Here is a 27,888-nt window from a genome sequence, read left to right on the forward strand (position 1 = left end):
AGAAACGATACTATTTTGATAGAATGTATAGAACATCGATTGTCTATAGGCAATAGTGATACCTAACACACCGTAAATCAATCACAGTCGTAGTTGCCGTGTCGCAACTCAATGACGATTTTGCAATCATGAACGTTCATTTCGTTCATTTTTTTGTTATGAAAAGAAACAGCTTGTCAGAAATTCGTAGGAAGCGAGGATGCACATTCTAAGTTGGACAATTGCGTTCGTCAGTACGAGTGGCTGTTCGCGACCTTCTTCTTGGACATCCCCGTGCAAAAAGTTTTTCTACAACATTTACACAGTTTTGGCGTTTTTCTTGTTACACACGCTCCTGCTGTTTCAGTTTTTAGATTTAGTTTTTAACGTCAGTAATCAAGATGATTTCAGTGACAATTTCTATCTATCGATCGGAATTTTTATTTCCTGCTGCAAAATGTGGACTTTATTGATTAACCGAAGGAATTTCGCAAATTTGATCGAGACTTTTCAAAAGAATCCTTTCCAACCAACAGATGCAAATGAAGCAGAAATTCAAATGAGATTCGACAAAATTGCGGAGTAAGTCTCTGCTCAATTGATTTGCTATGTTTCAGGAGAAGACATAAATGAAGAAAAATACCGTTAACAAATACTTTGACAGATGGATTGCAATTAGCTACGCGGTTTTACTCGACCTGTGTGTAATATGTATGTTTGGGACGTCGGCTTCCACAGATTTTAGAAATAAAAAATTGAAACTACGCGTTTGGGTACCATACAATTATTCTTCATCACTTTTATATACGGTTACTTACATTCATCAAGTCGTAAGTCTGACAATCTGTGCATTTTTAAATATTGCCTGGGATACTTTATTCAGTGGCTTGTTAATTCACATTTATTGTCAACTTGAGATGCTTGGGTATCGACTGAAGAATATCAGAAAAGATGAGACTACTTTAGTGAAAGGATGTGCTCGACACCATGAGCATATATACAGGTTTGTGCTCGAATTTATTAGAGAAAAAGTAGAAAGTAAAAATGTTTTTCCGTGCATTCAAGTGCAATCAAATGCAAAATTTTGAACTTGAAACTTTTGCAGATTCGCCACAATGGTGAACAACTCATTCGAAATAATCATATTCCTTCAATTTTTGGTGAGTACATCCATACTGTGTTTCAACTTTTATCGATTTATGCAAACGGAATTCAATGCAAGACTTATGGAAGCAGTACTCTACGCGATTTGTACGCTTACACAAATATTTTACTACTGTTGGCATGGAAACGAAGTGGAGATGAAGGTTCGTTTACCTGCGATTAAATTTTGCGCTACCTATTAGAATCGCCTAAATTTGATGGAATATTTTCCTTCGCAGAGTCTCGAAATTCCTGATAACATCATTGAAAGTAATTGGATATCACTGAATAACAACAGCAGGAGAATCCTCTTGATGATCATGAGACGTGCAACGAGACCTATCAAGTTTACCAGCACGCATGTTGTATCTATGAATCTCGACTCGTTTAAGATTGTTAGTACAAAATATTAGCTCTTATTATATAACAATTAATTGTTACTTCTTAAAAGGATCATTATTTTTACATTTAAAGTTCATCTAACTAAAATAAGACTCCTACTAAACCTATGCTTTTTACAGATACTGAAAACTTCTTACTCAGTGTTCAACCTGCTCCAAAATGGTAAAAGTTAATATTATGTTTCTATTGTTTCTTGTTGGAAGGGTTACATACGTGTAAGAATGAAAAACAAAGAAAAAAAACACTCGTTAAATAATTGTTAACATGTCTATGTGACAAAGTATGCATAGCAGCGATAACAATATGTAGCAATAAATTTTACTGAATCCTCTGATATTTTATAGCTGAAAGATAACTCACCCTTTGTATAATATCTCTTAGCTTTCTCTTCGATCGACTAAGCATTGTTTGCAGCGTTCTTCTTTCACTTGATTTTTTCTGTGAATTTACAACGCGTTATTTCTTTTCACGAAAATATAGAGAGAAGGTTGTATAGTGGAATTACAGAGAGCAGGGGTCTGACGTTACATTTCAACAGATAATTATACATTTTGACTGAATGTATGGTCGATAATTATGGTAATAACGTAACTCACGCTTAGTATAGAATTATTACTTGAGAGAAGCGCTTGATATGTTCGGGAAGGTAGAAGAAAAACCAATACTTTATAATAGACGACAGTGACAATTGAAACCTCGTCGAGTAAAGAAGCATATTCGCATCGATGAATTTCTTTCTTTCTTTTCTTCTTGTAATTTATACTTTATTAGAGTAAAAGTTATTTGTAAACACACAAATAGAAAATCAGTTTTTATCAAATCAACTATGCAACTATTACAGCGAGTATGCATCCTTCTTACAATATGCGGATGTTCGGCGCCATCATCTTGGACGTCCCCGTTTAAAAAGATTTTATATAAGATATACTCAATTTTTGTGTTTCTGACGATACATACGCTCTGCATTTTCCAAATTTTGGATTTAGTTCTTATTGTTGACAATCAGGATGACTTCAGTGACAATTTCTATGTAACATTGGGAGTGTTTGTCACCTGCATTAAAATGTGCAATTTATTATTCACTCGGAGGAATATTATGCTCATGATCGGTACGTTACAAAAAGAACCATTTTCGCCACAAGACATAGAGGAAATGGAAATACAAATAAGATACCACAAAATAACAGAGTAAGTTGAAACACACTCTTAAACAAAAATTGTTCGTTATCGTTAGCCATGACTGGAAGCGTAACTCTTGTATCTTTACAGATGGAATACGTTTGCTTATGTAACTTTAATTCAATTCAGTGTGTTGTTTACCTTTATAACAGCACTATTTACAAACATTGAGAAAAGGAAATTAACGTATCGTGCCTGGTTACCCTACGATTATACTTCCATCCTTGCATTCAGTCTCACTTACGTTCATCAATTAATGGCTTCAATAGTTATTACTCTTTCCACCGTTGCGTGCGACAGTTTATTCAGCGGTCTTTTAATTCACATTCACTGTCAGTTCGAGATATTCGCATATCGTCTGCAGAATGTCGAGGAAGATGGAAATGATTTGGTGAAACAATGTGCTCGCCACCATAGCGACATATACAAGTTGGCAGCTTCCTAGTTTCTCCACCTTGAAAGTTTAAAATTTTGTTTAATTTTTACTAATTGGTGAAAAGTAAACTAAATGAGGCACTATAGAAAATTTACGGGGTGATTCTGTATGATAAAATAAGACACAAATCGGAAGCGATAACTTTGCGTTCGTTTCGTTACATTGAATTTTCATCTTATTTTATTCCATACAGTCACTTCCTTAATTTTCTTCTAGCTATCGTCGAACACAAATTAGTTTTCTTTTCTTTTTACATTCTTTGCAGATTTGCCAAAATGGTGAATGAAGAATTTAAAATAATCATGCTCCTGCAGTTTCTAACAAGTACATCAACTATATGCTTGGATCTATACCACGTAACGGAAACAAATGTGGATGAAAAATTGCTAGATATCGTATTTTATGCATCGTGTACGCTCATGCAGATATTTTACTACTGTTGGTATGGAAACGAAGTGAAACTTAAGGTTCATCGTTACTACAAAAGATATTTTATTTCCAATTTCGACGATAACATTTTATGTAATTTCATATTTTATCTAGAGTCTTGAAGTAACTGACAAAATATTCGCAAGCAACTGGATATTATTTAGTAACAGTTCTATGAAGATTCTCTTAACAATGCTAAGACGAGCAATGGAACCCATTGAATTTACTAGCGGTTATCTTGTAACCATTGATCTGGAATCATTCAAAGCTGTAAGGACAAAACATATTTTATTGGCACGATTACTACAGACATAAGACTGTAATTAATTCTTATTACAGTTACTCAAAACTTCTTATTCAGCATTTAATTTGCTTCAACAAACTAAATTCTGATACAATGAATTTGAGTTACTAGTGGAAATTTCCTCGCGGTATTTGCTAAAGAATCTCTGTTCAAGCAATAAGAAAAAGCAAAAGAAAAAAAATTACAACAGGAAGTCAACACGAAAAATCTAAAGATCATAATGTAGAAATTTTGATATAAATAAAAATCACTTCCATATTAAAACCTACTCAAATTGGGACATCAAGTGAAAAATCACTCTAGATTGAAGAAAGTAACTATAATAAAGTGTAAATATATCATTTTTCAATTTCTTCGTACAGTGAAATTGTACACATAATAGAAATATTACAAGTTGGTAATTGCGGTAATATAAAAAGCTTTGCACTACAATTTTTTGACCAGTTAATAGATTCATTTATAAATTCCTAAAGCTTTTTTACAATATATTCTAAAACATCTAGGGACCAGTTAACTATTTACTCAAACTCAGAAAACGTTGTTTGGTTGACTGTCAAAACAAAATATCTTTAAATAAATTTCCTGGACCTCCTCCAACTGTTTAGTAGGAGGATACATGAGTAGGTACTATAATTCGTGAATTTTACGTATACGTTTATAAAGTGAATTAAATGTTTGAAAGTCAATGACATGGATAAAAAAGAATCTGTAATACTTACAAATTTAGCGACCTCAAAATGCAAATGCTTGTTAAACGAGCCTGCTTCTTACGACTAACAAGAATAGACTGAAGCGACTTTGTGTCCGATGGTTGGTTAATCGTCACAGAGGAACCCGATGTTAGTAAATGTCGATGAGTCATTACTTGTTTCCAGCGCCGATTCGTTCCTCCCTTTGAACATTTGAAACAAGAACGACACATTGCAAGAACCGGAAGAGAAATAAAGAAACATATGTCGCGACAAATTTACAGAGAACAATTTCCCTCAGTCAAGAGAATGTATACGATCAGTAGTTATGAAAGTCCAGAGAATTGAATTCCATCATAATTTTCCTGAGGCGGAAGTCATTGCGGAATAATTATCGTCCCCTTAATATTATGAAGTTTGAGAGGGGATGCAAGAGGGTAATAGGAATACGATATGCCTACGGGTCGAATGGAAAAATCGTTAGAAACAAAGAGAGGGTAAAGAAAACAGTCTAGCTTAAAGAAAACTAAGGGTTAATGTCGCTGCAGCAAGCGTTCAAGAACAGTTCTAGTTGTTATCTAAATAGAAACTCTAACAAATTTTTAGCATTTTCCTAAAAAGCGTCACTTTTTGAGTTTTATCTAGCACTGGTCATCCTTTGAAACGACCCTTCGAAACATTGGAGGATGCGTAAGCTTTCTCTGTCATTTGCCCTACTAACTTACAGCGGTTACTGGAGACCGATCGAATGGCCAGTTCATTCGCTCAGATATTGGCTGTACAACATCTATTCGGCATTTATGATTTTATTGTTGTACTCGTTTGCATTTTGTGGTTTAATCGACTCTTTGACCAGCAAAGACCTGGAAACAACGACAGACAAATTTTCGTTGTTCATCTCAGTATTAGGTGTTTGCTTCAAAGTGGCAAATCTGTTTCTTCAACGTGATCAAATTATTAATGTGATTAACAGTTTATTGACGGAAAATTGTAAACCAAGGAACAATCAGGAGGCGGCCATACAGAAGAGATTCGACAATTATGCGAGGTTTTTAACTTTAACTCTTTTCTTTCGAAATCAATATAATCGTAGTTTTCTTTATTCTTCCTATTTGGAAACGGTGAATTATTACCCGACAATTTTTTACAGAAAATTGACTATATATTGCGAAATCCTGAACGAATCCGCCGCGTCGTTTGCAACCGTGGCGCAATTCGACAAGTTTATAAGAACTAGGACATTACCTGTGTCCAATTGGGTACCTTACGATCTGTCTTCGAAGAAAGTTTTCATTACATCTCTGTTGCATCAAACGTTCGGCTTGATGATCTGCGCGAACGCCAGCGTAGCCAATGAAACCCTAATTGCCGGGCTGATGATTCAAGCAGGCGCCCAATTCGAAATATTTTGCCATCGAGCACGTGATTTACCTGTTTTACTGATGGAAGCAGAAAGAGATAGTACATCGATGGAAGATTTGAGAAGGAAAAAGAATCGAATTTTTAGAAATTTAATCAACTATCACCTGGAGGTTTACAAGTAGATTCATTAAAAGTATTTCTTTAAAAAATATTTCTTAACTTGTATGGTCATATAATGTTTCTATATAATTACAGTTTCGCGCGAATCGTCAACTCAGTTTTCCAATACATGATGTTCCTCCAGTTCTCCATAAGTTCGACAGTGTTGTGTCTCACCATTTACAAGATATCAACAGCGAACTCATTAGATATAAAAGTTCTTTGGGATCTTTCCTATTTATGCTGTATGCTGATGCAGGTATATTTATACTGCTGGTTTGGAAACGAGGTGACGTTAAAGGTTGGCACCGAATTTTCTTTCCTTCAGTCATTGTATTCTTATGTATTACCTATAGGTATTATCATAAATATGAACCACAGAGTGGTGGAAACTAGAATTTCTTTTGAATTATTGATACATCAATTATAAATATTTCTAATCACTTTCGAGTACAGTGTATATTTGAATTTATTTTATACAATTAATGCACGAGTAATGTTTGTAGAGCGAAAAAGTGTGTGAAGCCATTTATGGAATGGATTGGACAGTTCTACCTGCCAATATGATGAAGAACTTATTGATGATCATGGCAAGATCTAAGAGACCCGTCAGAATGACAAGTGGACATATCGTCACTTTGTCTACAGATTCTTTTATGACTGTTAGTAGGATACTACTTTTATATTAACATTTTCTTCTAGAGAGAAGGGGTTAAGAAGTCGAGAAATTCTTCAGACTCGAGTTATAATTTTACCAATCATTATACTAAAGAAATGCCTTCTCTCTTCTCTTCAATTCCAGAAAAAATATCTATTCTTACTAATATAATGTTTGTGCGTTACAGATCATGAAAATAACATATTCTTCATATAACATCTTAAAAGATTCTTCAAATAAATAGGTAGCTAAAAGATATTGCTAGTGCGGACATGCATCTTCGTAAGTTTTACATTTATACGGATATTATACATTGTACTTTTATATAACTATATCATGAAATTGTGTGCCATTTTTCCCTTAAACATTATCGTTTTATGTAATTCCATTACGATCACAGTAAAATGACATAATCACATTACTAAAATCACATGAATAAGTTCAAACTGCAATCCATTCACTTTGATAAGCGTGTTCTATGATCTCATGGAAACTTGAGAAACGGAAGGGAAACTCGCGTGTAAAAAGAACAATTTTGTTTACTATCTCAAACTATTTTCACATCGAAAATCATTATACCTAATGATAAGGTTGACAACGAACTAAACAGCAGGTATTTTCCCTGCGATGAAATTGATCATTGCAATAGAATGTTATGAAAGACATGCAAAGAAAGGGTGCATTCGTAATGAGTTTTCTTGTCATTGTCCGTGAAACATAAGTACACAGGCAGTCGATGAGTGAACGTCCTTCAGTTCTGAGCTCCTAGCGCAATAATTCTGTATTTTAAAGTGTCGTATATATTTCGAATTAACGCTTAATTTTCGAGGAAACAGAAGTGTAAATCTACATCTGTTGGTTCAAACGATGGAGATATCCTTGATTCTCAAACTTATTGCATACTCTGGAGGCTGGCGACCCATTTCATGGACTTCGCGATGCAGAAGGGCCATATACAATATTTATTCTGTAATCATTATATGTACAAGCTTCAGTTTCACGCTGTCTCAAGTTATAAATTCGCTTACCGTTAATAATGTAGATGATTTCGTCGAAAGTACTTATCTATTAATTGCATCGTTTGTTGGCTGTTGTAAAATAACAAATCTACTACTTTATCGAAAAGGAATAATAGGGCTTCTCAAGACTTTTACAAAGCACCCCTGTTCTCCATTAAACGCTGAAGAAATGCGGATTCAGATGAAATATGACAAGCAAATGGAGTCAGTGTTACATTCTTACATCTATATAAGTATTTATTTAATTAAAAAATTAAGTTTTCTTTCATACAAGTACATAGACGTGTCTACATGCATATCTTTTTACATAAGATTGAAATCGTCTTATTAACTTTTTTTCTAATACAATACACTTTGACTAAATATCAGAGATATTCCTAGGAACAATGCTCTTCGGTACCTGATGTTCATAGAGTTTGCAATTCTTGTGAATATTTTGAAGGCATACCTGATTGACTTTCAAAACAATAAACTAACATATGAAGCCTGGATACCGTACAATTATTCATCTACGATAGCTTTTCGACTAACGCATATGTATCAATTATTGAGTTTAATCATTCTATCTTTCATACACGTCGCTTGTGATTCTTTGTTCTGCGGATTATTGATGCAAATGTGCTGTCAGTTCGACATACTTGAGTGCCGCCTACAGAACGGAAACCTAAATAAGAGTATCTTGCGAAAATCTGTTCGTCATCACAATAACATTTACCAGTAATAGCCGATCAAATTACTTGTTATTTTTCATTTGAACGCTCTGGTTAATCCTATCGATACAAATATAACTCTATTGCAGATTAGCCACAATGACAAACGACACGTTAAGCATAACCATTTTTGCGCAATTTTCCGGAGGTTTCCTATGTTTATGCCTAGGCCTCGCTCAATTATTGAAAGAAGATAACTTCAATACTACGTTTTTAGCAACAATGATGTATCTGAGCTCGATGATGTTGCAAAATTTTCTTTACTGTTGGCATGGAAACGAAGTAAAACTGAAGGTTCGCATAATGCTGTAACTTGTTCTGATAACAAAGAAATGTATAAAAAGAAACAGTAATGCCGATTTCTTTACTTTTTTCTAGAGTATAGGTTTAGCGAGGGCTATTTTTCAAATCGATTGGACAGAGTTAAACGAGGGCACGAAGAAACTTCTATTGGTCGTTATGGATCGTACACGATCGCCCATCGAATTTAACAGCGTGTACGTGATTACGGTGAATCTTGACTTCTACATGATTGTTAGTAGCGTGTACCTTATTACGTTCTTCAGAGTTAGTTTACACGAAGGCTTAACCGAAGGTTTATTGTTTCTGTCCCTCTGATTGTAGCTAGTTAAAAGTTCCTACTCGGCGTATAGCGTGCTACAAACCTCTCAAAACTAGGAATGATGGAGGGAAAATGCGGTAATCCAACCGTAGAAGTATACCTTTAAGCTTCGAAGCAATTGTTACCTACTAAATCACAATATTTCTATACAATAAATCTAAGCTAACTACAAACGCTTATGAGTCTTTTGCGAATGCATCAAGTAATTCGATCCAATTGACCAGCGAGGAGCACAAACATCCTCGTAACATTCCCAGGTATTCTAAACAGCAGAGATATTTCGTGTCGCTGGTGTCGATTCAGCATTAGCCAACGATTCCAAATCGATCCGTAAGTCTGGAGAACGCTAGGTCCAGCGATGTCTTCCCATTGGAAGGTGAAAGAAATTTTCGAGGAGGCGCGAGCAGAAAATAAACGTGCAGGACCCCACCCTCTAAGAACTTTCCGTGGCGATCCATTTTTGGGCTCCCCACCTTCAGCTTCAGTTCGGGTGCCGCAACTTCTCGTTGCTTCTCGTTGAAGAAGAAGCTTGCTTTCCGAAACACCCTCAGACACTCGACTCGCGGCACTCTGCTCGCTCGGGTTAGGTAAGTGAACTTATCGCAAAGTTCTTCCCAGTGAGACTTCTATTCTAAAATCGGTAATCGGGAGTGCGAAAGAACGGAAGCGAGAATGTGGATGAACGTGTGCATTGATCTGCTCGTGAAACATTCGTGGACGGAGCCACGAAACGGCGAGAAAAATGTCTACACCCTGCCGGAGGATTTCGTGACGCAGGTTTCGTCGGCAATATTCCGAATATGCAGCTAGAAACCTGAAGACCGTACCAATCGAGTGGCGAGAGAAGGACTAACAGCTAACCCTGACTCGAATTACCATCGACGATGACACTACTAATGGAGCTGCTTTCTCAACTAACGAGCTTCAGCTTTAATAGATCTTCGCCCGAAAATCTGTTGGTCCACGTAACGAGAATCCTGCAGTCGCTTGATCAGCTTTGCTTCAGCAACGGGGTGGCTTTTCACCTCGAAGCTTTTAGACAATGTTCTGCTTTGCGGATGCTTGTAAGTAGCGTTCATTTCATAATTCTGCTTTGCGTTCGATCATCATCAACATTTGATGTTTTAGACAGGTAGTATAACAGAAATAGTGAAAAAAACGGGTCGAATGACGCAAATATTGTAACGAAAAAGATAGGAGATTGTAGTCCACTTTGCGGCAAAAATAAACCAGTTGCCGCCATCGGATCGTTCCATTTATGCATGCTATTTTCAACCGCTATCGTTTACAGAGCGACTCGATGGAACTGTGCATGTTTTAGAAGCAACAATACCTAAACGAGAAAATTCATCTATGTCACAGCAAAAAAACTTACGGTGTTTACTAGTTCATTGCTAATTTCAAGTGATTATTTTTCATAAAAATTTGTTTACAAAAATATGCACGAAACGAGAATATAGTCGTGATTGAAATGCTTTACAGGGAGATTAGCAAATAGGGGGCCTGGAACGTTTTCACGAGATATTCTAAACGCTGCCAGTTAACAGCACTGCAACTAACGCTTCAAGAACTTGATCTTTGGGATTAACGTAACATAATGTTGTAAGTAGCATTTGCAATATCATCTAACACACTCCCTACACCGCTGATTCCTGCAAACGCCGCTTGAACGCATCACATTTCACGCAATAAAAACCTGAAAACATTACTGCTATCTACTTTCTTATGTCATTTTGGCACTCATGGATAACCAGATGCCAAAACCTTCCAGACGCTATTAATATCTGGGAGGAGCGCAGCTATTCAGCTATTGAACGATCAATTAAACGAAACAAGAGGCTGTTTCTCCCCTAATCTTATACTGTTCGCATTCTTTTCCAGTCAGTCCTTTGAAATGATTTTATTCTCGAGAGCAACATGTATCCGTTTCGATGTCTGACAATCGGGAAAAGCAAATTCTCAAGATCTAACCACGAAATCGCGAGGTGTCGGCGATGATTTCGTAAATGCTATTAATACGCGGCAGTTAGATCGAATGTCGGTCGTCGGTGGCGGCCAAGTAAAGCTCGTTCTTCTGGGTTACGCTCGTGGTTTTTGGCCTCCTCGCGTCGCGGCCTCCGAAACACCGGCCGTCCTCTCTTCGTCGTTCCGCGCATATTTATAGAGCCTGCCTATGGATGCTATTTCCGTAGACGCACCGACATGCTCCTCTCTTCGTGGTTCGGAGGCCGGACCCTCTCATCCGCCGGATTATGACTCGCAGAACTCACGGGGATCGTCGAAATATGCAACCTCCAGCCCGTCCCCGCACCTCCACATTTCGAGCTAGTGATCTACAAAGCCATTGAACGCATTCTTGGTCTTACGAACTTTTAAACCGGCACGGCGCGGCGCGGCGCGGCGCGGCGCGGCGCGGCGATGAGGTTTCAAATTCGATATTCTATAACGTCTTTACAATCCAAATACTTCGAAGGAAAATAAGAAATTGTTTAGCCAAAGATCTCTTTCTACCCCAAACTCCTGGCACACGATCGAAACCGACCATACGGAAAAAAGTTCGATATGACATTAAACGTATGGGAACTGGGCAATTTCAGCGAATTCGATAGTTTCTTGAAGGAAGCCGGCAAAAAAAAAAAGTCGCCACCATGGACGCGATCAAGAAGAAGATGCAAGCGATGAAGCTTGAAAAGGACAATGCGATGGATAAAGCCGATGCCTGCGAAACACAGGCGAAGGAGGCGAATATGCGCGCGGATAAGGTCAACGAGGAAGTTAGTGAGCTGCAGAAGAAGCTAACTCAGGTGGAGGGCGACCTCCAGGCCAACAAACAAGCCCTGGAACAAGCGAACAAGGACCTTGAAGAGAAAGAAAAGGCTCTGACTAACGTGAGTGTCCTTCAAATTCTTTCCATTCGAGCAGAAATTCAGCTACAGCTGTAACTGCTCCAGTTTATCTTGGCTCCTGTCCAACGGACTTTTTCGCCGCGACGTTTCATTTTAATTCCGTCATCGAATCAGTTTTCTCTTTTAAGGTCGGTGACTTAATGTAACGCAGTTTTACAACAATAACGATACAACTCTTAGCCCACGAAATCATCTGTTTCTCCATTCCTCTCCTCTTCTTTAGGAAAATAAGAGTCAACGAGTAACACTGTTTTTTAATTGTAGGCTGAATCCGAGGTTGCCGCCTTGAACCGAAAAGTGCAATTGCTTGAAGAAGACTTGGAGCGATCCGAAGAGCGACTCAACACCGCCACTGCCAAGCTGGCTGAAGCTTCCCAGGCTGCTGATGAATCCAGCCGGTAATTCTTTAACAAACCTTTTCAATCACTCGTGCAATTGTAGTCACCTCACCTAATGATACTGCTTTCAGTATGTGCAAAGTATTAGAAAACCGTGCACAGCAGGATGAAGAGAGGATGGATCAGTTGACGAATCAGTTGAAGGAAGCGCGTCTTCTTGCAGAAGACGCCGACGGAAAATCTGATGAAGTATCGCGAAAACTGGCCTCCGTTGAAGACGATTTAGAAGTCGCTGAGGACCGAGTCAAGTCTGGCGAAGCGTGAGTGTCTCTTTCGAAGATTTTCTTTGTAGAAAGATGAACATATCGTAGAAAGTATTTTTTGATGTTGCAGCAAGATCATGGAGCTGGAAGAAGAACTTAAAGTCGTTGGTAACAGCTTGAAGTCTTTAGAAGTATCCGAAGAGAAAGTGGGTTCTTCACGTTATATATATTTAACAGAACACAGGAAGAGATAAACAGCGATTTGACAACTGTTCATTGGATTATTTCAGGCTAATCAAAGAGTCGAAGAATTCAAACGCCAACTCAAAACCTTGACGGTGAAGTTGAAGGAAGCCGAAGCGCGAGCTGAATTCGCTGAGAAAACAGTGAAGAAACTCCAGAAGGAGGTTGACAGGCTGGAAGGTTAGTCTACGCTTCCTTTTCCTATCCATATATCTTAATTATTATTCCATAATGAGAAGAACAGATCTAGTTTTTGACAAATTCTTCGCTATGTACTCTCTATAGTCCCGGAATATTTTTAGATTCTTTCGCGTCGGATTTAGACAGTTCTGACGTAACTTGGCAAAATGACAACGAGTCTTCGTTACGCTGGAATAAAATCAAAGATTCGTGGCCAGTTTGCCAACCTTGAGCAATGTCAGGAACGTTCTATCAAACGTAACAAACGCATCATAAAGTAATTTAGTTTAAGATTCGTTAATTGAAAGGAAACAGGATATAAGAGATCGATTCCAAAAATGTATTCATTTTTACTTGTAACAATTGTTTCCTAGTTACAGATGTTGCCAAGGTAGTGTTCGTTATACATTTTCGCGATAATGAACAACACTTCGTCGTGCAACACAACTAATTTTCTTTACAGACGTATTGCACCAGCAGAAGGAGAAACGCAAAACGATTTGCGAAGAGTTGGACAAGACATTCTCTGAACTTTCTGGCTACTAAAGCGAACGAATATCACTCATACTCGCTCCAAACTTTTTTAGTTGATTCCTTCCATTCAAAATTACTCCGTTTTCGTTGTCTTTTTCGTTCCGAACAAATTTCTCCGCTTTAGCTACTTTTTTCCTTTTTCGTTGCGATAGCTTCAAAATTGGGCGTACTTTTATTTTCTTTTTTAACAAACGTCTTTTTGCAGTACGTTTTTCGCTTTTTTCGTTTTCTCACGCTCATATCAAATTTGCACCATGCAATTTCAGTTTTCATATAATCTCCGTTTACAAATATTTCTGATTGTTTCACAATTTTTTTTTACACCATCTGAACACCGATTATTCGAATCGTTCAATTTAAAAGTGCTTTGCTTAGTTTCGTAAGAACCAATTTCGTTGTCTGTAACTATCGTTTCTGTTGTACATTATCTATTAATATACGCGCATAAGAACACATAAGCACACAAGGCGCTTAACAGAATAAAAAAAACTCGCTTCGCACGTTTATGTGGGCCGTCATACGTCAGGTGCATTCACCAACCCCTCGCGAACTGTGTGCCTTACACTCAAGTGCAAAGGTATACTACACCTCACGATTCTTGCATGCGTCGAGCAAAGTGATTAACCAATCAAACTATAGAAGTGCACATAGAGAGAAGTGTAGTTCTTATCTATAGAAGAAAAACTATTAATGCTTGTTACTTTACGTTTGCTTTCACACACGTGCAAATGTGCGACACGATGCTTTTTGTGTACAATTTTGTATCGTACAAATACATCAACATACACCACGTTGTACGACACATGTATCCCTAGATTTTTAAGAAACTAGCATATTTTTTCTGAGACGAATGTCCCAATTGCGCGTGAATATTTTTGCATAGGGTTAACATTCTTTCTGTAGCGAAACGAAACAAGAAACGATAAATCCTACGTTTACGTTGACCATAAACAGTGAGACTTGAATTCATTAAACCGAGTAGTGTATTGATCTGCGCCTGTCTGTTAAACAAGCTTAGGTTTATATAAAAAAAAATGTTGCTATGCATACGTCTAATTTGAAACGAATCGAAAGTATCTACCAGCCAGGCGCAAAAAAAATCAAGTAGAGAGAATATGTATTGATTAGATTTAAAACAACCGTATCAGTTTGAAGAAGAATTTCAGTGACAGACAATTTTCTTAACTTTTCCAGACGAATTGGGTATCAACAAGGACAGATACAAATCACTCGCTGACGAAATGGACTCTACGTTCGCCGAATTGGCAGGATACTAAGTTATTTCGTCTTTTTATGCTTCGTATAACGATTATAATATCCTGCACGAGGATGGAGCTACGATATTTTGCATGATGGATTCTCGAAACTTGACCCGTCGTTGCAAGAACAGCAAAAGAAGCTCGAGCTCAAGATAAACCAAGGTTTCAACTTTATTTACCTAAATTATACAACGTTACCGCGACGAAGATGGTCATTACTGGAGATCGTAAGAAATCTTTACTCTGTTACATTGTTGTACCAAAACATTACACGAGACCCAATAAACTGCTGCAATGTGGTATGCGTTACTAATTGTACGCGCTTTCAGTAGATTTCGTTGAAAACTAGTTTCATTTTCTAACGAGTCTCGCTTCTTCAGCCGTGAAAATTTCTTCAGCCGATTTTCTTGCAGGAGAAGGTAAGTATCGCGACTTAGGAATGTGAGAAAAGAATCTAACTCACTATTCCACCGTTAATTTTACACTTCGGATCAGCTTTTTCTCTGTAAATGCATCTGATAATATATTTATAGAGGCACAGTTATATGAGATATTTATTAATCATGAAGGTACTTATTGAATGTACACTGAATGTATAAATGTACACCGAATGGCATATAAATTCAGGAGTGTTCTCTTGTACTATATCTTTGAAAGTCGCGAATTATTTTATTTATACAGATTAATCATCGCGATTCTGTATCTACTATTTACAATTCATTTAATCGTCGGAAAATCTCAATTCGCGTAATTGTGCATACCTTTATACAACCTTACTTTCTGTCTCGAGTGTAGGTACTCAAGCTTTCGTAATAATTGTTTTGACAACCGTGCACATACATCCATATGTGAACACGCACTATACACCCCACGCTAACTGAAAATTTAATTACAACTTAAACATGCAACAAATAAAAATATACAATCTTGTGAAATTATGTGGATAGTATCTACAAAACAAGAAGAAAAAGAAAGTAGCGCACGACGCACATACGCGTGGGCGCACAAACACGCATGCATACATACCCAAGAAACACGATCACATGTGTATACATATATGTACATACATACATACATATAAATGTATATGTGTATATAAAAGTGTAACAATAAAAAACAACGGACACGACGATTCAGTCATACTGATAGAAAAACTCTCGAATGATCGTTTTCGTCGTTAAAATCTTTTATCAACGCACTGTATGTCGATTTTTTCGCTGACAAATGAGAGAACTCATTTTGTGAGACACATTTCACGGATAGGCCACTTGATTTTTTTTCTAAAAATTCCACTGTCAGGGAATCGAATAGAATTAGTCACGCTATACTTATTATTAACCAATGTATAAAATGTTCGGTTTACTTGACTAATAAAAAATACGGTTCATACATCTGTGTAAAAGCTTTTGATTCAACTAACCATTCAATTCAAAAGATTACTTAACGACACTGCATACGATGACAATGATCTAACAATAGCAGTGCAACTGTTCAACAGTTTCCGCTAATGCCCTTGCGCTAAAGGGATTTCTTTGATTTCCAAGCACACTGCCTTACGAGACAAAAATAATTACAATTCTTATAAAAACGTAAACTATATAAAACCGTTGAAAAATACAATAATATGCATTCACAGAATCAATATCTTTGTTTTCTCAATCGGTATAATTCCATTGTCCAAGCGACCGATTGATCAGGTTTCAAATTCATAATTGCGCTTTCTTGTTCTCTTATCATGTCAGAAAATAATTAGTGCAATCATGATTTCGACGACGCGTTGTTCAAATGTCATGAAATCAAGCACTTAAAATGGTATTTGTTTCCTCTAATACAATAAATAATGCGATGCAAAACTATACTAACTATACCGCGATTCCTACCTAATTATACAGTTTTCATTATCTATATAACGTTACACAAAAAAACATTACACTATTTGGTGTATCAATTGCACCTAGCAATAGGACCACTTGGTAGCATTTCATGAATGCGATTATGAAAGAGACGAAAGAATGAAAGAAGAGAGGAAATCGTCTTAACAATTCAAAATATAAACCGAATATCTTCGTAAGTTGCGGGGTTTGAATTTGAAAGAAACCGAGAAAAAATCAAATAAATATCTTTAAAAACAAATGCAACACAAATATACTATAAAAGAAGATAATCCGTAGCAAGTGTTGAATATTAACTTCGTTGGCAAGTTTTGTTTCGAAGACACAATAACGAAACTCAAAAGACGAACGCAAGTGTAATCAACTTTCCTCATAATATGTCGGTGCTGTTTGAGATTGCAACCAAATCTTAGTCTTTATAGAATGTTTACTACGAATAGTTAAAAGCACTGCACTGAGCGCACGATATCAACACAAACGACTTTGAGTTCAATGTATCACATGTACAGTAGAAAAAAAATGTATATCGGCTAGTTAAATGAAATCGTTTTGATCGTTCTTATATTAATATAACGCGTATGAAAATATTAATAAATATAAGGTATTCTTGATTCAAGATGATAAACCTATGTTAAATTCTGTACGAGATATCAAGAATATATCTATGTTACAAGGCATTACGATGCACACACTTTTTAAATGATCCTACCGATTATCGTAAAAATCAGAAAAATTTCTTTTTATATTTCTAATATACAGGAAATCAAATATATTCGTGTCTACATAACGTGAGTAAATGCACTGTAGACCATTCGAATGTCCCCCAGAGATACGATCAATATTCTATGTTACACGACGACGTAATGTACAATTTTCGAGTCCAACCTTTATATACATTCTATATTACTTATGTACAAAATAACACCAGAACAACAAGTGTTGGAAACGTAAAAATGTACAAGAAAATAAGTTCATATTGTGATACTGAAAGATTCAACATTAAAAATAATTGTGTTCCGTTGGTTAATTTGTCTACACGCACAATTCATGCATGTTTTCGCAATATGATCGAAGTATGCAATGGATATATACGGAATTCGAATATGTACCCGAATAAAAAATGATCTCTTCGTCGAGAGAATGAATCCGTAACATTCTCCAAGAGACTTATATATTATTTTTAATTCAAGTAAAAGAATCTCTTTGTAAGCGCAAATAACTTAATAACTTATACATAGAATAATAGTATGTAAAAAGGAGGATACTATGGTTTAAACTACAGACGGTCACGACGCAAAGAACTGTTGGAGACGTTGCACCGTTCTACGATCCAACGCGCACAGATCAAAGTCGAACGTCTTTTTCGTAATTTCGTATTGCCCAGTCTCCGCGATTACCTGAACAACTCTCTGTAACTCTTGATTATCTTGTAACGTCATTATCTTTTGCTGCAAATCTTTCAATTGAGACACATAGTCTTCTGAAAACACCGGCGGCTCTCCCATATCTGAATCAACCAGGGTACTGTTTGTGGAATCCGGAGCCACTTGTTCTGTTTCGGCCTCCACATTTTTCTCAATACTTTGCTCCATTCCGCTTCGATCTTCTTTTTCTTTTGTAACATGAACCACTTCCTGAGCTACTGCAACCGGCGATTGGCTAGAAGAAACAGGTTCCAATGGAGGAGACGTAGAATAACCTCTAGATAAATCCCTCTCCCGTTTAACCACGTGCTCATCGTCCCCCTTGCTTTCGCTTCTCCGTTTCCTCTTTCGAACCTCCTTTTCCTCTCCTTTGCTTCCTTTAGGTTTTTCTCGTTTGTTCCGATCCACCTTTTCTTTCTTCACGTCGATTGATATTCCTGGCGAAAGTGGTTTTGCCATATCGGTAGGTGGTGTGGATACCGTCATATTGTCTACCTCTTTCTTAACTGTAACCACTAGCTTTGGTTCCGAGAACGAATCGTCGTCAACTGATGGTGCCGAATCGCTACTATCCCTTTCTGGCATTTCAGCCAATAAGGTTGAAAGCGGGTTAGCTGTTACTGGCACGTTAGGCACATTGTTTTGCTTTTCCGTTGATGATTTTATTCTCTCACGTTTTTCTTTTTTTTCTCTCTCTTTGCTGCTGTCGCGCTTGTCCTTTTTGTCCCTCTTTTTGTGTTTGTGCTTTTGTCTGTCCTTCTCATTCTTCCCGTCTTTCGTTTTTTCAGATTTCTCAACTTTTTCCGACTTTTCTATTTTTAATACTTTTTCATCCTTCGCTTTCTCAACTTCCTTTAGTGGTTTAGGTGACTTCCTGCCATCTTTTGCTGTCTTGTATTCTTGGTTCTTTTCTTTCTCACTTTTCTCAGATTTCTCTGATTTATCACTTTTTTTTTCACTCAATTTCAAGGTTTCTTTAGAGGCAGACCGCTCCCCTTCTTTATATTTGTCTTTTCGTTCTTTATCCCTATCTTCTTTATGTTTCTTCTTATCTTTTTTCTTCTCGCTCTTCGAAGAATCAGTGGTATTCTTAGAACTATCCTTTGACTTATCTTTCTCTTTACTTTTCTCTTTTTCTTTTTCTGGAGCTACTTTCTTCAACTCTTTCTCCTTAGATTTTGGAGAAGACGATCTCTTTGCAGGGGGAAGAGGACTGGCAGGTCTTTTCAATGATACTGGTGATGGTGGCCTTTTGTTAGAAGGGCTTGAATGACTTTTATTATTTGGACTAGAAGGTCTCTTTGATTTTTCCTTACTCCGAATTTTATCCTTAGGCTGATCTTTAATTTTTTTGTCTTTTTTCTCATCTCCTTTCTCTTTTTTACTATCTTTATGAGGACTATCTTTAAGTTTTGATATTTTGTCTACTTTATCTGGTTTTTCTGTACTGACTAATGGTTTGGGCACCAATGATTTCTCTTGCTGTGTAGGCTTTTTTGTATCCTGAGAAACTTTTGTAGGTTTCAAAGGAGTTCCAAATAATTCAGCAAAAGAATTTGAAGTTTTAGATTCTATTGCTTTATGTTTTTTCGTTTCACTACCACTTAATTTTAGTTTACCTACCATTGCTGAAGTTTTACTTTCACTCTTTTCACCTGAATTTTCAGAACTGGATACAAGAACCTATAGATACAAATATGTTTTATAATCTGCTGAAGTGTCAGAAATGTAGAATTTAATTAAATATACTTACACCACCACCCTTTAATAATTTTCTTCTAAATTCATCCGAAGGATTATTAATTATTTCTGTATGTCGTATGACATTTGTAATAGCGGGACCACTTGGTTGTAAACTAAGGTCATATGTTATTTCAATCTTTTTAGTCCCTTCATCTTTATTTTTTAAGTAAATGTGAATAGGAATCTCAAAACCAGCATAACCAGATTCTTTTATTTCAAATGGCGGTTCTTTTAGTACCCTCTTTGGTTTTGAGAATGTTTCGTGTAATTGAAAAACAACTAGAATTTGAAATAAAATATATAAAAACATCTGTATTATCTAGAAACATAAAGAAAAATAACTTATAAACATATATACCTTTTTCAACATAGTGATGTATGTCTGCATTGTCAACACCCCGTACAAACAATTCCCAGTCATGAGTATAACCCTGGGGGGTGGTACGCATACGTAACATAGCTGAATGCCCGCATTCTAATGTAATGCGAATTGCCATTCTCTCATATGAAATTTTTAAAATGCTCCTTTCCAAAGAAAATAGAGGAGGCTATTATACCACGGATAAACACAGAGATTTATATTACATTGTTATTTATCCCGTTAGACGTGAATGAAAACACCAGTCAATCCCTAATTATAAGGTTGGTCACAGAACATTTGTGACGGTAAAAATCATCGTCCAGCAACTTATGCTAGATATGCAAGTACTGACAGCACTTCTTCCCTGATTTTCGTACCCTCGAGATTCTGGACCATCGTTTGGTTACACTTATTTTGTATGAAAGTGTTGACCACCTCATTAGAACAAAATGTTGTTTCAAACAAGACGTTTGCCGGAGGCAAGTAGCCTCGTTACAATCAGAATAATTCTACAATTTCGTTCAAGATGATTCCAATTCGATTATCAACAGGTAAACTTTACACCAACGAGAACTAGTCGCCATACTCGTTATTCCGTATATTAGAACTTAAAAATGTTCGTATGTACATAACTGCCATCTATCGGCAAATACTATTTTTCAGTAAAGTCTGTATACAGAAATGCATACCAATGCAAATGCTTGTGGAATGGGTATATGTACATACAATTTTGTCCACTCCTTGAGATTGAGATATGGATGAAAAACTATTTATTATTAGGACATAGAATTCAACTATGTTTCGGTGTTAGTTTACTGACGGAGAAACCTTTCAAAGGTTTGTGTTAATTTCTTAAAGTTAGATCATTGATCGTTGATATTACCTGTACATACATATGTATACAAATGCATATAATATTTTAAGCAGAATTCACAAGAATTTCAAGTAAATACATATCAAATTTCTAGATCGAGATACAGAATTTTCGAAATAAGTAAACAAAGTAATCGCAAATACGCTTATTGTAAATAAATACAAACCGTGATAAAGGAAACTAAATTCGGAGAATAACATCACTACTAAGTATTAATTAAACGGATGTGTGATATTTGTCAAATGCAATTAGTAAACTGTGGAACAGTGGTGTTTGATCATTAATAAACATGTTATCTACAATTGTGAAAGAACATCAAAGCAAGCAAGCAGCAAGGAAAGAAAGGCAAGGTATGATATATTCTTGTACTTTCTGCCAGTTTATTAAAAATAAGAAAGATTTTATTCACAGTATGTAATCCAATTTAACAGAACAAAAGCGGAAGGAAGCTGTACAGGCTGCAAGTAATTTAACACAAGCTCTGGTTGATCATTTAAATGTAGGGTAAGTAACAGAGACCTTTTCACCTATGTTATGATATAACATATTGTCAAATAAATAATTTATAATACAGAGTAGCTCAAGCATATCTGAACCAGAAAAAATTGGATGCAGAAGCTAAACAGTTGCAATATAGTGCAACTAATTTTGCAAAACAAACTCAGTCGTGGTTGAATTTAGTGGAATCTTTTTCAAGTGCATTAAAAGAAATTGGAGATGCAGAAAATTGGGCACGAAGTATTGAAGGAGACATGAGAACTATTGCAACTGCCTTAGAATATTCCTACAAAGGTACATAGTTTTTCAATAATTATGTTATAAATATATTAAAATTAACATATTCATTTCAGCAACACAAGAAACTCAAGGGGCTGTTGCTTCTGCTGCTGCTACTACTGCTGCTACTACTGCTGCTACTACGTAAACATATTTATCAGTTTCAATTTCACTTGTATTTTCTTTCTTTTTTTAAAGCATAGGTATTTAAAATGAATAAAAATTGTTACTGTATGACCTTGTTTTATTTTAATATTCATGTATATTAAAATAGATATAAATGTAATGTTATTATGTATTTATTTAAATAACTCTACTTAAAAATATTATATTAAAAAGAAAATAATTGCGTGCTGTCTCGCTTGTTACTTTACAGGCAGCTTGAGGCAATTGTAGACTGCTGCCTGCTGCCTGGTCTAAATTCTGAATGTCTATAGGGATATTTTACATGCCAGTGTCGCCAACTCATATGCTTAGCTGTCTAGTACATTTTACTGCACACTTTTGAGAATTTAAGCGAATAAATTGTGATAAATCAAACAATAATGGCAGCCGGTCCTATTGCAGAGAGAAACCAAGGTAAGTTTACACAATATAATATATATTTCAAGATTTTGATAACGCAAAGTACATAAAAATGCTTGTACTAAACAAAATAATATTCTTATTTTATTGTGTACTTATAAAACGCGAACTAAAAGTAATAGGTTATGTAAGGTTATGAACACATAAACAGTATCTACGTATTAATAATTTTACAAGTTTCTGTTATCAGTTTATTGCTTTCTTTGATATTTTAGATGCCACAATATATGTGGGAGGTTTGGATGATAAAGTTACAGAGTCCCTTATGTGGGAATTGTTTGTTCAGTCAGGACCAGTGGGTACGTGACTAACATAATGTACAGACTAATTGTTCTTACTAGTAAGATAAAATGTATTCATATGCTTTTCTCTGTTTTATAGTAAATGTTCACATGCCTAAAGATAGGGTGACTCAAATGCACCAAGGTTATGGATTCGTTGAATTTATGGGAGAAGAAGATGCAGACTATGCTATTAAAATAATGAATATGATAAAACTATATGGAAAGCCAATAAGAGTAAACAAAGCAAGTGCTCACCAAAAGAATCTAGATGTTGGAGCTAATATCTTTATCGGAAATCTTGATCCTGAAGTAGATGAGAAATTATTGTACGATACCTTCAGTGCGTTTGGTGTAATTCTTCAAACACCAAAGGTAATATATTATTTTGACAATGATTATAGATAGAGATTCTCAGAATGTATGCCATTCTATGAGGAAATAATATGTGCATCGTGTTTCAGATAATGAGAGATCCAGAGACAGGAAATTCAAAGGGTTTTGCATTCATAAACTTTGCCTCTTTTGATGCATCTGATGCAAGTATTGAAGCAATGAATGGTCAATATCTATGCAATAGGCCTATCTCTGTATCTTACGCTTTCAAACGCGATGCTAAAGGAGAAAGACATGGTAGCGCAGCAGAACGTCTGCTGGCTGCACAGAACCCATTGAGCCAAGCAGATAGACCCCATCAGTTATTCGCAGATGCACCTCCATTGGCTCCACCTCCAATTCCAAGTTCAAGCGCAGCGAGTCATCAAGCCGCTCATCATCCACAACATCACGTGATGCATCACGGAATGGTTGTACCACCTCCACCACCACCATCAACTCCAGGACCTCCAATGGGTCATCCTCCACCTCCGCCAGTTCCTCCTCCACCCTCAAGCGGTTTCCCTCCAGCAAGCATTCCCCCACCACCCTTACCACCAATGTCAATGGCAACGCATCCTCCACTGCCACCTGGAATGCCACCTCCGTTACCACCGATGCCTGTTCCAACGTCTCAGTCTCAGCAGTCAACCCCCAGAATGATGGCACCTCCACCTCCCCATTGGGGTGTCAGTGGACCACCTCAAGGTCAATTCCCACCACCTCCACCGCCTTCATCTGCTGGAGCACCCCCACCCCCTCAATTCGGTCAATTTCAACCGCCACCACCGCGTCCCCCTCCTGGTTGGAGGCATCCTCCACCTCCTCCAGTGTCTCAAGGAGGCCCACCACCACCTCCACCACCACAATTTCGGCCACCCTTTCCACCAAGAGGTCCACCGCCCCCACCACCTCCTCATGATTCCAATCAATATTAAGATTATTTTGTATTCGAATTTTAAATGTCCCCGTTTCAGTCATTTGCCTTTTTTTAACTGTGAAGCATTATCGACTGCAATACTTTGTATACGCAAAAGTATTACCGACTGTATAAATATATTTTATAAGAAAATAAAATATCTAATATAATTCTGGATTTGTGAATCATGCATTTCTTTTTATTAGGAAGAGAAACAACTCGTGGAAAATAGGAAGAAGGAAGAATCTAAAAAATATAGAATTAATCTGCGATCTACTTTGCAAATTTCGAGCACGGTCGTTTAAAATATCGATCAGTGGTCGCGTGTGACTAAGGACATGCCGTGCTCGTTTTATCGATTATTTCGAGCCTGTCCTGTCCAGTCAGTGATAACACCGAACGAACAAATGAGCGGCAAAACAGTTATCCTCGAGTACACCGACACGTTCAAAGGTTTCGCGTCGTTTCGGGAACGAAACCGTGTAAAAAATAGAAAAATTCAAGCGAAGAGTAGCGTTGTGCGTGTTGGTTGCGTGTCACCAACCTAGTAAGTAAGGGGAACAGGTGTCCGGAATGGTGAATTAAGTGGCGCCGGCGACGCTATGCATTCTGAAAATAACAACATTTTTTTAGATTGCTCGTGACTCAATGCGGCTTCATCGATCCGCGCAACGCTTCGTTTCGCTAGCTTTCTGCTTTTTAATCAAATTCAACACATTCACATTGACAAAATTCACTGTCATGTTCGAATTGTGATATGGCACGTCTGTATTACGAGTGTAGTGCAGGTCGAATAAACAGTACCGAAGACGCTGAAACAATAAAACCCTACGCGTGTACGTCGGACAAATATTGTTTGTATTGTTGCTGTAATCCACAGTGTTGTCTCTTGGTACAAAGACGGCCTCCACGACATTTTTGGGAAGCCTGGTATTTTTGGCTGGGCGTTGCTTTACTCGCTGTATTTATCATATCTTCGGTGAGTGATCATTAGCGTCGTTAAAATCATTTACATTGATTAATTTTATTCGTACGAATTTTATACGTTTAAAATCACTTTGTTTATGCTGGTTCCAAACTGTTCATTTGTCTCTTTAGTGATTGCCGTCTGCGTCATTATACTTTTTTGTTACTATCATGAGTTTTCTAAGGACTTTTTTGGTTCCTTTTTAAAACTAGGTAAGCAGCTACGTAGTCAGTAATTGCAGACATAATATTCAAGGTGTACCGTTAAGACAGAGCACTCTTAACAACAGACGAAACGATCGCGGAAGTCGTCCGGGAAGCAATCAAAACGAGATATCTATAAGTATAATTCCCACATCGGAAATTTTTCCGTCGCATAGAAAAATCTTTGTAATCGCTTCTCAACCAGCTGTCAATCATCTCAGTGAGTATATTTTTAACATACCCGTAGAATTGGCTCGTATAACTCGATGTGTTTCTGCATTGAAACTTCTGCGTCCGATTGGAGCGCAATGTCATACGTGATATTTTATTGCGTACTGCATAATCTGCTACGATTTACTAGAAACGATGTTAGGCTACACACAATCAGTATTAATTAATTATAGTTAGAAAAGATGGAATAGAAGCGAAGCGATCCGATGGTCACAGAAAAACGAGTTTAAATGCAAAAAGAAGACAGAGGACAGCAATTTGTGTCTCTCCGAGATTCGATTAAAACTCCCAGAATAACGAGCAAGAATAATTCGTGCAATCTCCTGCAATAATAACCCTGCGCATGCATTGATTTATATTACAGCTCCCGTCGTTGCGTGAAGCCGTTTCGTTTTAGCAGCTCGATTATGTTGACGAGAAGGAGCCGATGGGATGAGCCAGGATATCATCGTTTGGCATTTTGCACGGTAATGTCCCTTAAAAGACACCGTATCGCTTGGAGAACTTTGATCGGCCAGTGCATCGTAGCCGCATCATTATGTTCCAAAGAACATTTACGATAAATGCAAGTCTTTTTACTCAGGCCTTCGGACATAAGATATAATAATCGCTAGCGTCTCGAATCTCGAGCCTGATCACCTCCAGCATTTTCTGAACAAATGAGAAACGATTGTAACTCAGCTCACGATCGCCTTTTGCACTCTTCTTTTGCGAGGCGGTACATTTGACATGAATCTCACTTTAGTTAACGATCTAACTCCTTATTTAGTCCATAGTTTATCACGTGACTAACATACGTATGTTTTTTATGAATCCTAGTTAAGTGAGTCAACATTTCTTCGATGAAAGAGAAGTATGTAGTACATAGTTTATTTTTTCTTAGAATACTTGTACCAGTGCTGTACAATCAGCTCAAAAATATCGTTTGCTATTACCGCAAATTAGAACCGTGTAAGATAAATCGTAGCAGCTAGACCAGAGATGCATCAGATTAGATAGTAGCAAACGATGTTTTTGAGCTGACAATATAGCAGAAAACAGGGAAGCTGGAACGACTGATTAAATCTAAAGAGTTGAAAAAGAAAGATCAACGTTAATATCCCTACGATACAAATCGTAGACCGTAAAGAATTAGCTCTGAATCGTTTTGGCATTTCTGAACATCGTTCAAGCATTTGGAATTTTATACGGAGTTTACTGTTTCCATTTGGTCGAGCACGGCGCGGCATAACCAGCCCGATCGAAACTTGTTCTCGAGGACTCGACCGGGCGTTACGCCCATTAACAATTAAGAAGACACGCTAGACGTACCTGACTGGGTACCAAGAGATCAGGAGCTAATTAAAAAGGACAATCGAGCGAATGCAACCCGAGGCGATGTACACAAACACGCACGCATATGCACACTTTCCCTCTCTCTCTCTCTCTCTCGCGCGTATCTCCTCTAATCTTCCTTTCTCTTTGCATCTTTCCCCTTATCTCTGAAACCCTTCGTCTTCCTTTTCGTCTTACTCGCATGCTTAGAGATCGATACTGCGACAGCCGTTAATTGTGGTAATTTTTGTGGAAGCGCGGAATCAAAACTTGGACGTTTGTCAAGCTGTGCGAGCAAGCTTAAAGACGTACTTCTTTTACGATAAAGTTGCGATGCTTGCTTGTAACCTTGTTTGACTGTAACTTTCAAAAGCATTCGAAGAATGTACAAATCGGCCAGGATCATTGTCGAAATGGAATTTCTACACGCTTCGACTAACGTTTCAAAAAAGGAATCTTCTTCTATTTGTTATTGTAATAAAAAGAGCTATTCGACATTTATAAACAGTGCAATCTAGTACAAAATACCTACTATTTAAAGGAGCCGCAATAATTCATGTACGAATATCAAATTAATATGCATTGAAAGAAAAAAAATATACGTTTGGCATTTTGCATAAGTGTGTATGCAATTAGTTGCGTAGGAGGTAAGAAAACACTACTATTTTGTTATCATAAAATTCGCTTGAGTAGTAGTAGCAGTCATGGAAAATGACTGCAAATAAAAGATTCAGATGTGTTGCATTTAATAATATTCATAACCTTCTTTTTATTTCCCTCGAATCCCACGCTACAATGCGCTTACTTAAAATATTTGTTAATAACTTACACTTGAGAAACTTTACTTCTCACGATGAAATCGTTGATTTAATTATATCTAATTATGCTGACACCACTAGCAAAATAAAAGTTCTAGTAAAAGTACTAGTCTCCAAAAAAATATGCGATACGTATCTGACATATGAATGATCGACTAATTGACCGCTACGCATTTCAATAAGTTGGCCGCGTGAAAGAAATCCTTGTGCGCCCTGTAAATCTTTTTACAGCGACCATTCGATCTGCTCGTGCAATAAGAAGCGGCAAGGGAGTAAGACTGCCGACGACCTCATTCGACTGTAACGAAGT

The 27,888-nt window shown here is 37.0% G+C and overlaps 8 protein-coding genes and 2 long non-coding RNA genes across 10 annotated transcripts; 9 read left to right on the forward strand and 1 right to left on the reverse strand.

The window, feature by feature from the left end:
• Positions 1-199: 199 nt before the first annotated feature.
• LOC143183503 (uncharacterized) lies at positions 200-687 on the forward strand. Its single transcript, XM_076385050.1, has 2 exons — positions 200-561; positions 615-687. Exons 1-2 carry the CDS (start codon positions 200-202, stop codon positions 685-687), a joined length of 435 nt encoding a protein of 144 aa, XP_076241165.1.
• A 35-nt stretch (positions 688-722) lies between these two features.
• Positions 723-6,984, forward strand: LOC143183504 (uncharacterized). The gene is made up of 29 exons (XM_076385052.1): positions 723-982; positions 1,085-1,286; positions 1,362-1,517; positions 1,644-1,686; positions 1,728-1,739; positions 1,806-1,829; positions 1,939-2,040; positions 2,151-2,205; positions 2,296-2,712; positions 2,759-2,812; positions 2,881-3,136; positions 3,226-3,606; positions 3,683-3,862; positions 3,930-3,975; positions 4,034-4,094; positions 4,235-4,265; positions 4,376-4,476; positions 4,536-4,545; positions 4,600-4,611; positions 4,659-4,682; positions 4,748-4,872; positions 4,932-5,058; positions 5,110-5,134; positions 5,183-5,195; positions 5,247-5,609; positions 5,712-6,101; positions 6,179-6,383; positions 6,589-6,744; positions 6,928-6,984. Exons 1-29 carry the CDS (start codon positions 897-899, stop codon positions 6,982-6,984), a joined length of 3,714 nt encoding a protein of 1,237 aa, XP_076241167.1. The 5' UTR covers positions 723-896.
• A 492-nt stretch (positions 6,985-7,476) lies between these two features.
• LOC143183505 (odorant receptor 94b-like) lies at positions 7,477-9,147 on the forward strand. The gene is made up of 6 exons (XM_076385053.1): positions 7,477-7,480; positions 7,570-7,963; positions 8,141-8,476; positions 8,559-8,763; positions 8,848-9,007; positions 9,098-9,147. The coding sequence occupies exons 1-6, from the start codon at positions 7,477-7,479 to the stop codon at positions 9,145-9,147; spliced, it is 1,149 nt and encodes a 382-aa protein (XP_076241168.1).
• A 404-nt stretch (positions 9,148-9,551) lies between these two features.
• On the forward strand, positions 9,552-15,147 carry Tm2 (tropomyosin 2). Its single transcript, XM_076385984.1, has 7 exons — positions 9,552-9,678; positions 11,689-11,979; positions 12,262-12,395; positions 12,467-12,655; positions 12,729-12,804; positions 12,889-13,021; positions 14,750-15,147. Exons 2-7 carry the CDS (start codon positions 11,740-11,742, stop codon positions 14,830-14,832), a joined length of 855 nt encoding a protein of 284 aa, XP_076242099.1. The 5' UTR covers positions 9,552-9,678; positions 11,689-11,739; the 3' UTR covers positions 14,833-15,147.
• A 2,701-nt stretch (positions 15,148-17,848) lies between these two features.
• On the reverse strand, positions 17,849-20,370 carry Ear (ENL/AF9-related super elongation complex transcription factor). Its single transcript, XM_076385981.1, has 3 exons — positions 20,232-20,370; positions 19,884-20,152; positions 17,849-19,813 (listed from the first exon to the last, which is right to left on the reverse strand). Exons 1-3 carry the CDS (start codon positions 20,368-20,370, stop codon positions 17,993-17,995), a joined length of 2,229 nt encoding a protein of 742 aa, XP_076242096.1. The 3' UTR covers positions 17,849-17,992.
• A 390-nt stretch (positions 20,371-20,760) lies between these two features.
• Positions 20,761-21,458, forward strand: LOC143184048 (uncharacterized). Its single transcript, XR_013002708.1, has 3 exons — positions 20,761-20,785; positions 20,898-21,071; positions 21,203-21,458. It is a non-coding gene; the product is annotated as an uncharacterized LOC143184048 (long non-coding RNA).
• Positions 21,270-22,119, forward strand: Blos1 (biogenesis of lysosome-related organelles complex 1 subunit 1). The gene is made up of 4 exons (XM_076385985.1): positions 21,270-21,458; positions 21,540-21,612; positions 21,683-21,900; positions 21,960-22,119. Exons 1-4 carry the CDS (start codon positions 21,398-21,400, stop codon positions 22,031-22,033), a joined length of 426 nt encoding a protein of 141 aa, XP_076242100.1. The 5' UTR covers positions 21,270-21,397; the 3' UTR covers positions 22,034-22,119.
• A 65-nt stretch (positions 22,120-22,184) lies between these two features.
• Positions 22,185-24,222, forward strand: Spx (Spliceosomal protein on the X). Its single transcript, XM_076385983.1, has 4 exons — positions 22,185-22,464; positions 22,686-22,769; positions 22,852-23,126; positions 23,216-24,222. Exons 1-4 carry the CDS (start codon positions 22,431-22,433, stop codon positions 24,062-24,064), a joined length of 1,242 nt encoding a protein of 413 aa, XP_076242098.1. The 5' UTR covers positions 22,185-22,430; the 3' UTR covers positions 24,065-24,222.
• Positions 24,223-24,310: 88 nt separating this feature from the next.
• Positions 24,311-24,803, forward strand: LOC143183212 (uncharacterized). Its single transcript, XR_013002570.1, has 2 exons — positions 24,311-24,592; positions 24,679-24,803. It is a non-coding gene; the product is annotated as an uncharacterized LOC143183212 (long non-coding RNA).
• LOC143183211 (uncharacterized) lies at positions 24,645-27,555 on the forward strand. The gene is made up of 3 exons (XM_076384707.1): positions 24,645-25,024; positions 25,225-25,435; positions 25,811-27,555. Exons 1-3 carry the CDS (start codon positions 24,803-24,805, stop codon positions 25,825-25,827), a joined length of 450 nt encoding a protein of 149 aa, XP_076240822.1. The 5' UTR covers positions 24,645-24,802; the 3' UTR covers positions 25,828-27,555.
• The last annotated feature ends 333 nt before the right edge of the window (positions 27,556-27,888 follow it).

The sequence above is a fragment of the Calliopsis andreniformis genome, chromosome 9 (assembly GCF_051401765.1).
Source record: "Calliopsis andreniformis isolate RMS-2024a chromosome 9, iyCalAndr_principal, whole genome shotgun sequence".
Classification (NCBI taxonomy): Eukaryota; Metazoa; Arthropoda; class Insecta; order Hymenoptera; family Andrenidae; genus Calliopsis; species Calliopsis andreniformis.

What these genes read in the sequence shown, in the direction of transcription:
- LOC143183503 (XM_076385050.1), top strand. Translation starts at nt 200, where the DNA reads ATGCACATTCTAAGTTGGACAATTGCGTTCGTCAGTACGAGTGGCTGT. An exon ending in AGATTCGACAAAATTGCGGA is followed by an intron (nt 562 to 614) that starts GTAAGTCTCTGC and finishes ACATAAATGAAG; the next exon opens with AAAAATACCGTTAACAAATA.
- LOC143183504 (XM_076385052.1), top strand. Translation starts at nt 897, where the DNA reads ATGCTTGGGTATCGACTGAAGAATATCAGAAAAGATGAGACTACTTTA. An exon ending in ATACTTTATAATAGACGACA is followed by an intron (nt 2,206 to 2,295) that starts GTGACAATTGAA and finishes ATACTTTATTAG; the next exon opens with AGTAAAAGTTATTTGTAAAC. An exon ending in AGATTCGACAATTATGCGAG is followed by an intron (nt 5,610 to 5,711) that starts GTTTTTAACTTT and finishes AATTTTTTACAG; the next exon opens with AAAATTGACTATATATTGCG.
- LOC143183505 (XM_076385053.1), top strand. An exon ending in AAATATGACAAGCAAATGGA is followed by an intron (nt 7,964 to 8,140) that starts GTCAGTGTTACA and finishes AGATATTCCTAG; the next exon opens with GAACAATGCTCTTCGGTACC. An exon ending in GAAACGAAGTAAAACTGAAG is followed by an intron (nt 8,764 to 8,847) that starts GTTCGCATAATG and finishes ACTTTTTTCTAG; the next exon opens with AGTATAGGTTTAGCGAGGGC.
- Tm2 (XM_076385984.1), top strand. Translation starts at nt 11,740, where the DNA reads ATGGACGCGATCAAGAAGAAGATGCAAGCGATGAAGCTTGAAAAGGAC. An exon ending in TAGAAGTATCCGAAGAGAAA is followed by an intron (nt 12,805 to 12,888) that starts GTGGGTTCTTCA and finishes GGATTATTTCAG; the next exon opens with GCTAATCAAAGAGTCGAAGA. An exon ending in GGAGGTTGACAGGCTGGAAG is followed by an intron (nt 13,022 to 14,749) that starts GTTAGTCTACGC and finishes TAACTTTTCCAG; the next exon opens with ACGAATTGGGTATCAACAAG.
- Ear (XM_076385981.1), bottom strand. Translation starts at nt 20,370, where the DNA reads ATGGCAATTCGCATTACATTAGAATGCGGGCATTCAGCTATGTTACGT. An exon ending in ACATCACTATGTTGAAAAAG is followed by an intron (nt 20,153 to 20,231) that starts GTATATATGTTT and finishes TTCAAATTCTAG; the next exon opens with TTGTTTTTCAATTACACGAA. An exon ending in AATTATTAAAGGGTGGTGGT is followed by an intron (nt 19,814 to 19,883) that starts GTAAGTATATTT and finishes TTGTATCTATAG; the next exon opens with GTTCTTGTATCCAGTTCTGA.
- Blos1 (XM_076385985.1), top strand. Translation starts at nt 21,398, where the DNA reads ATGTTATCTACAATTGTGAAAGAACATCAAAGCAAGCAAGCAGCAAGG. An exon ending in GTTGATCATTTAAATGTAGG is followed by an intron (nt 21,613 to 21,682) that starts GTAAGTAACAGA and finishes TTTATAATACAG; the next exon opens with AGTAGCTCAAGCATATCTGA. An exon ending in CTTAGAATATTCCTACAAAG is followed by an intron (nt 21,901 to 21,959) that starts GTACATAGTTTT and finishes TATTCATTTCAG; the next exon opens with CAACACAAGAAACTCAAGGG.
- Spx (XM_076385983.1), top strand. Translation starts at nt 22,431, where the DNA reads ATGGCAGCCGGTCCTATTGCAGAGAGAAACCAAG. An exon ending in TGTTCAGTCAGGACCAGTGG is followed by an intron (nt 22,770 to 22,851) that starts GTACGTGACTAA and finishes TCTGTTTTATAG; the next exon opens with TAAATGTTCACATGCCTAAA. An exon ending in TAATTCTTCAAACACCAAAG is followed by an intron (nt 23,127 to 23,215) that starts GTAATATATTAT and finishes ATCGTGTTTCAG; the next exon opens with ATAATGAGAGATCCAGAGAC.
- LOC143183211 (XM_076384707.1), top strand. Translation starts at nt 24,803, where the DNA reads ATGGCACGTCTGTATTACGAGTGTAGTGCAGGTCGAATAAACAGTACC. An exon ending in CTGTATTTATCATATCTTCG is followed by an intron (nt 25,025 to 25,224) that starts GTGAGTGATCAT and finishes TTTTAAAACTAG; the next exon opens with GTAAGCAGCTACGTAGTCAG.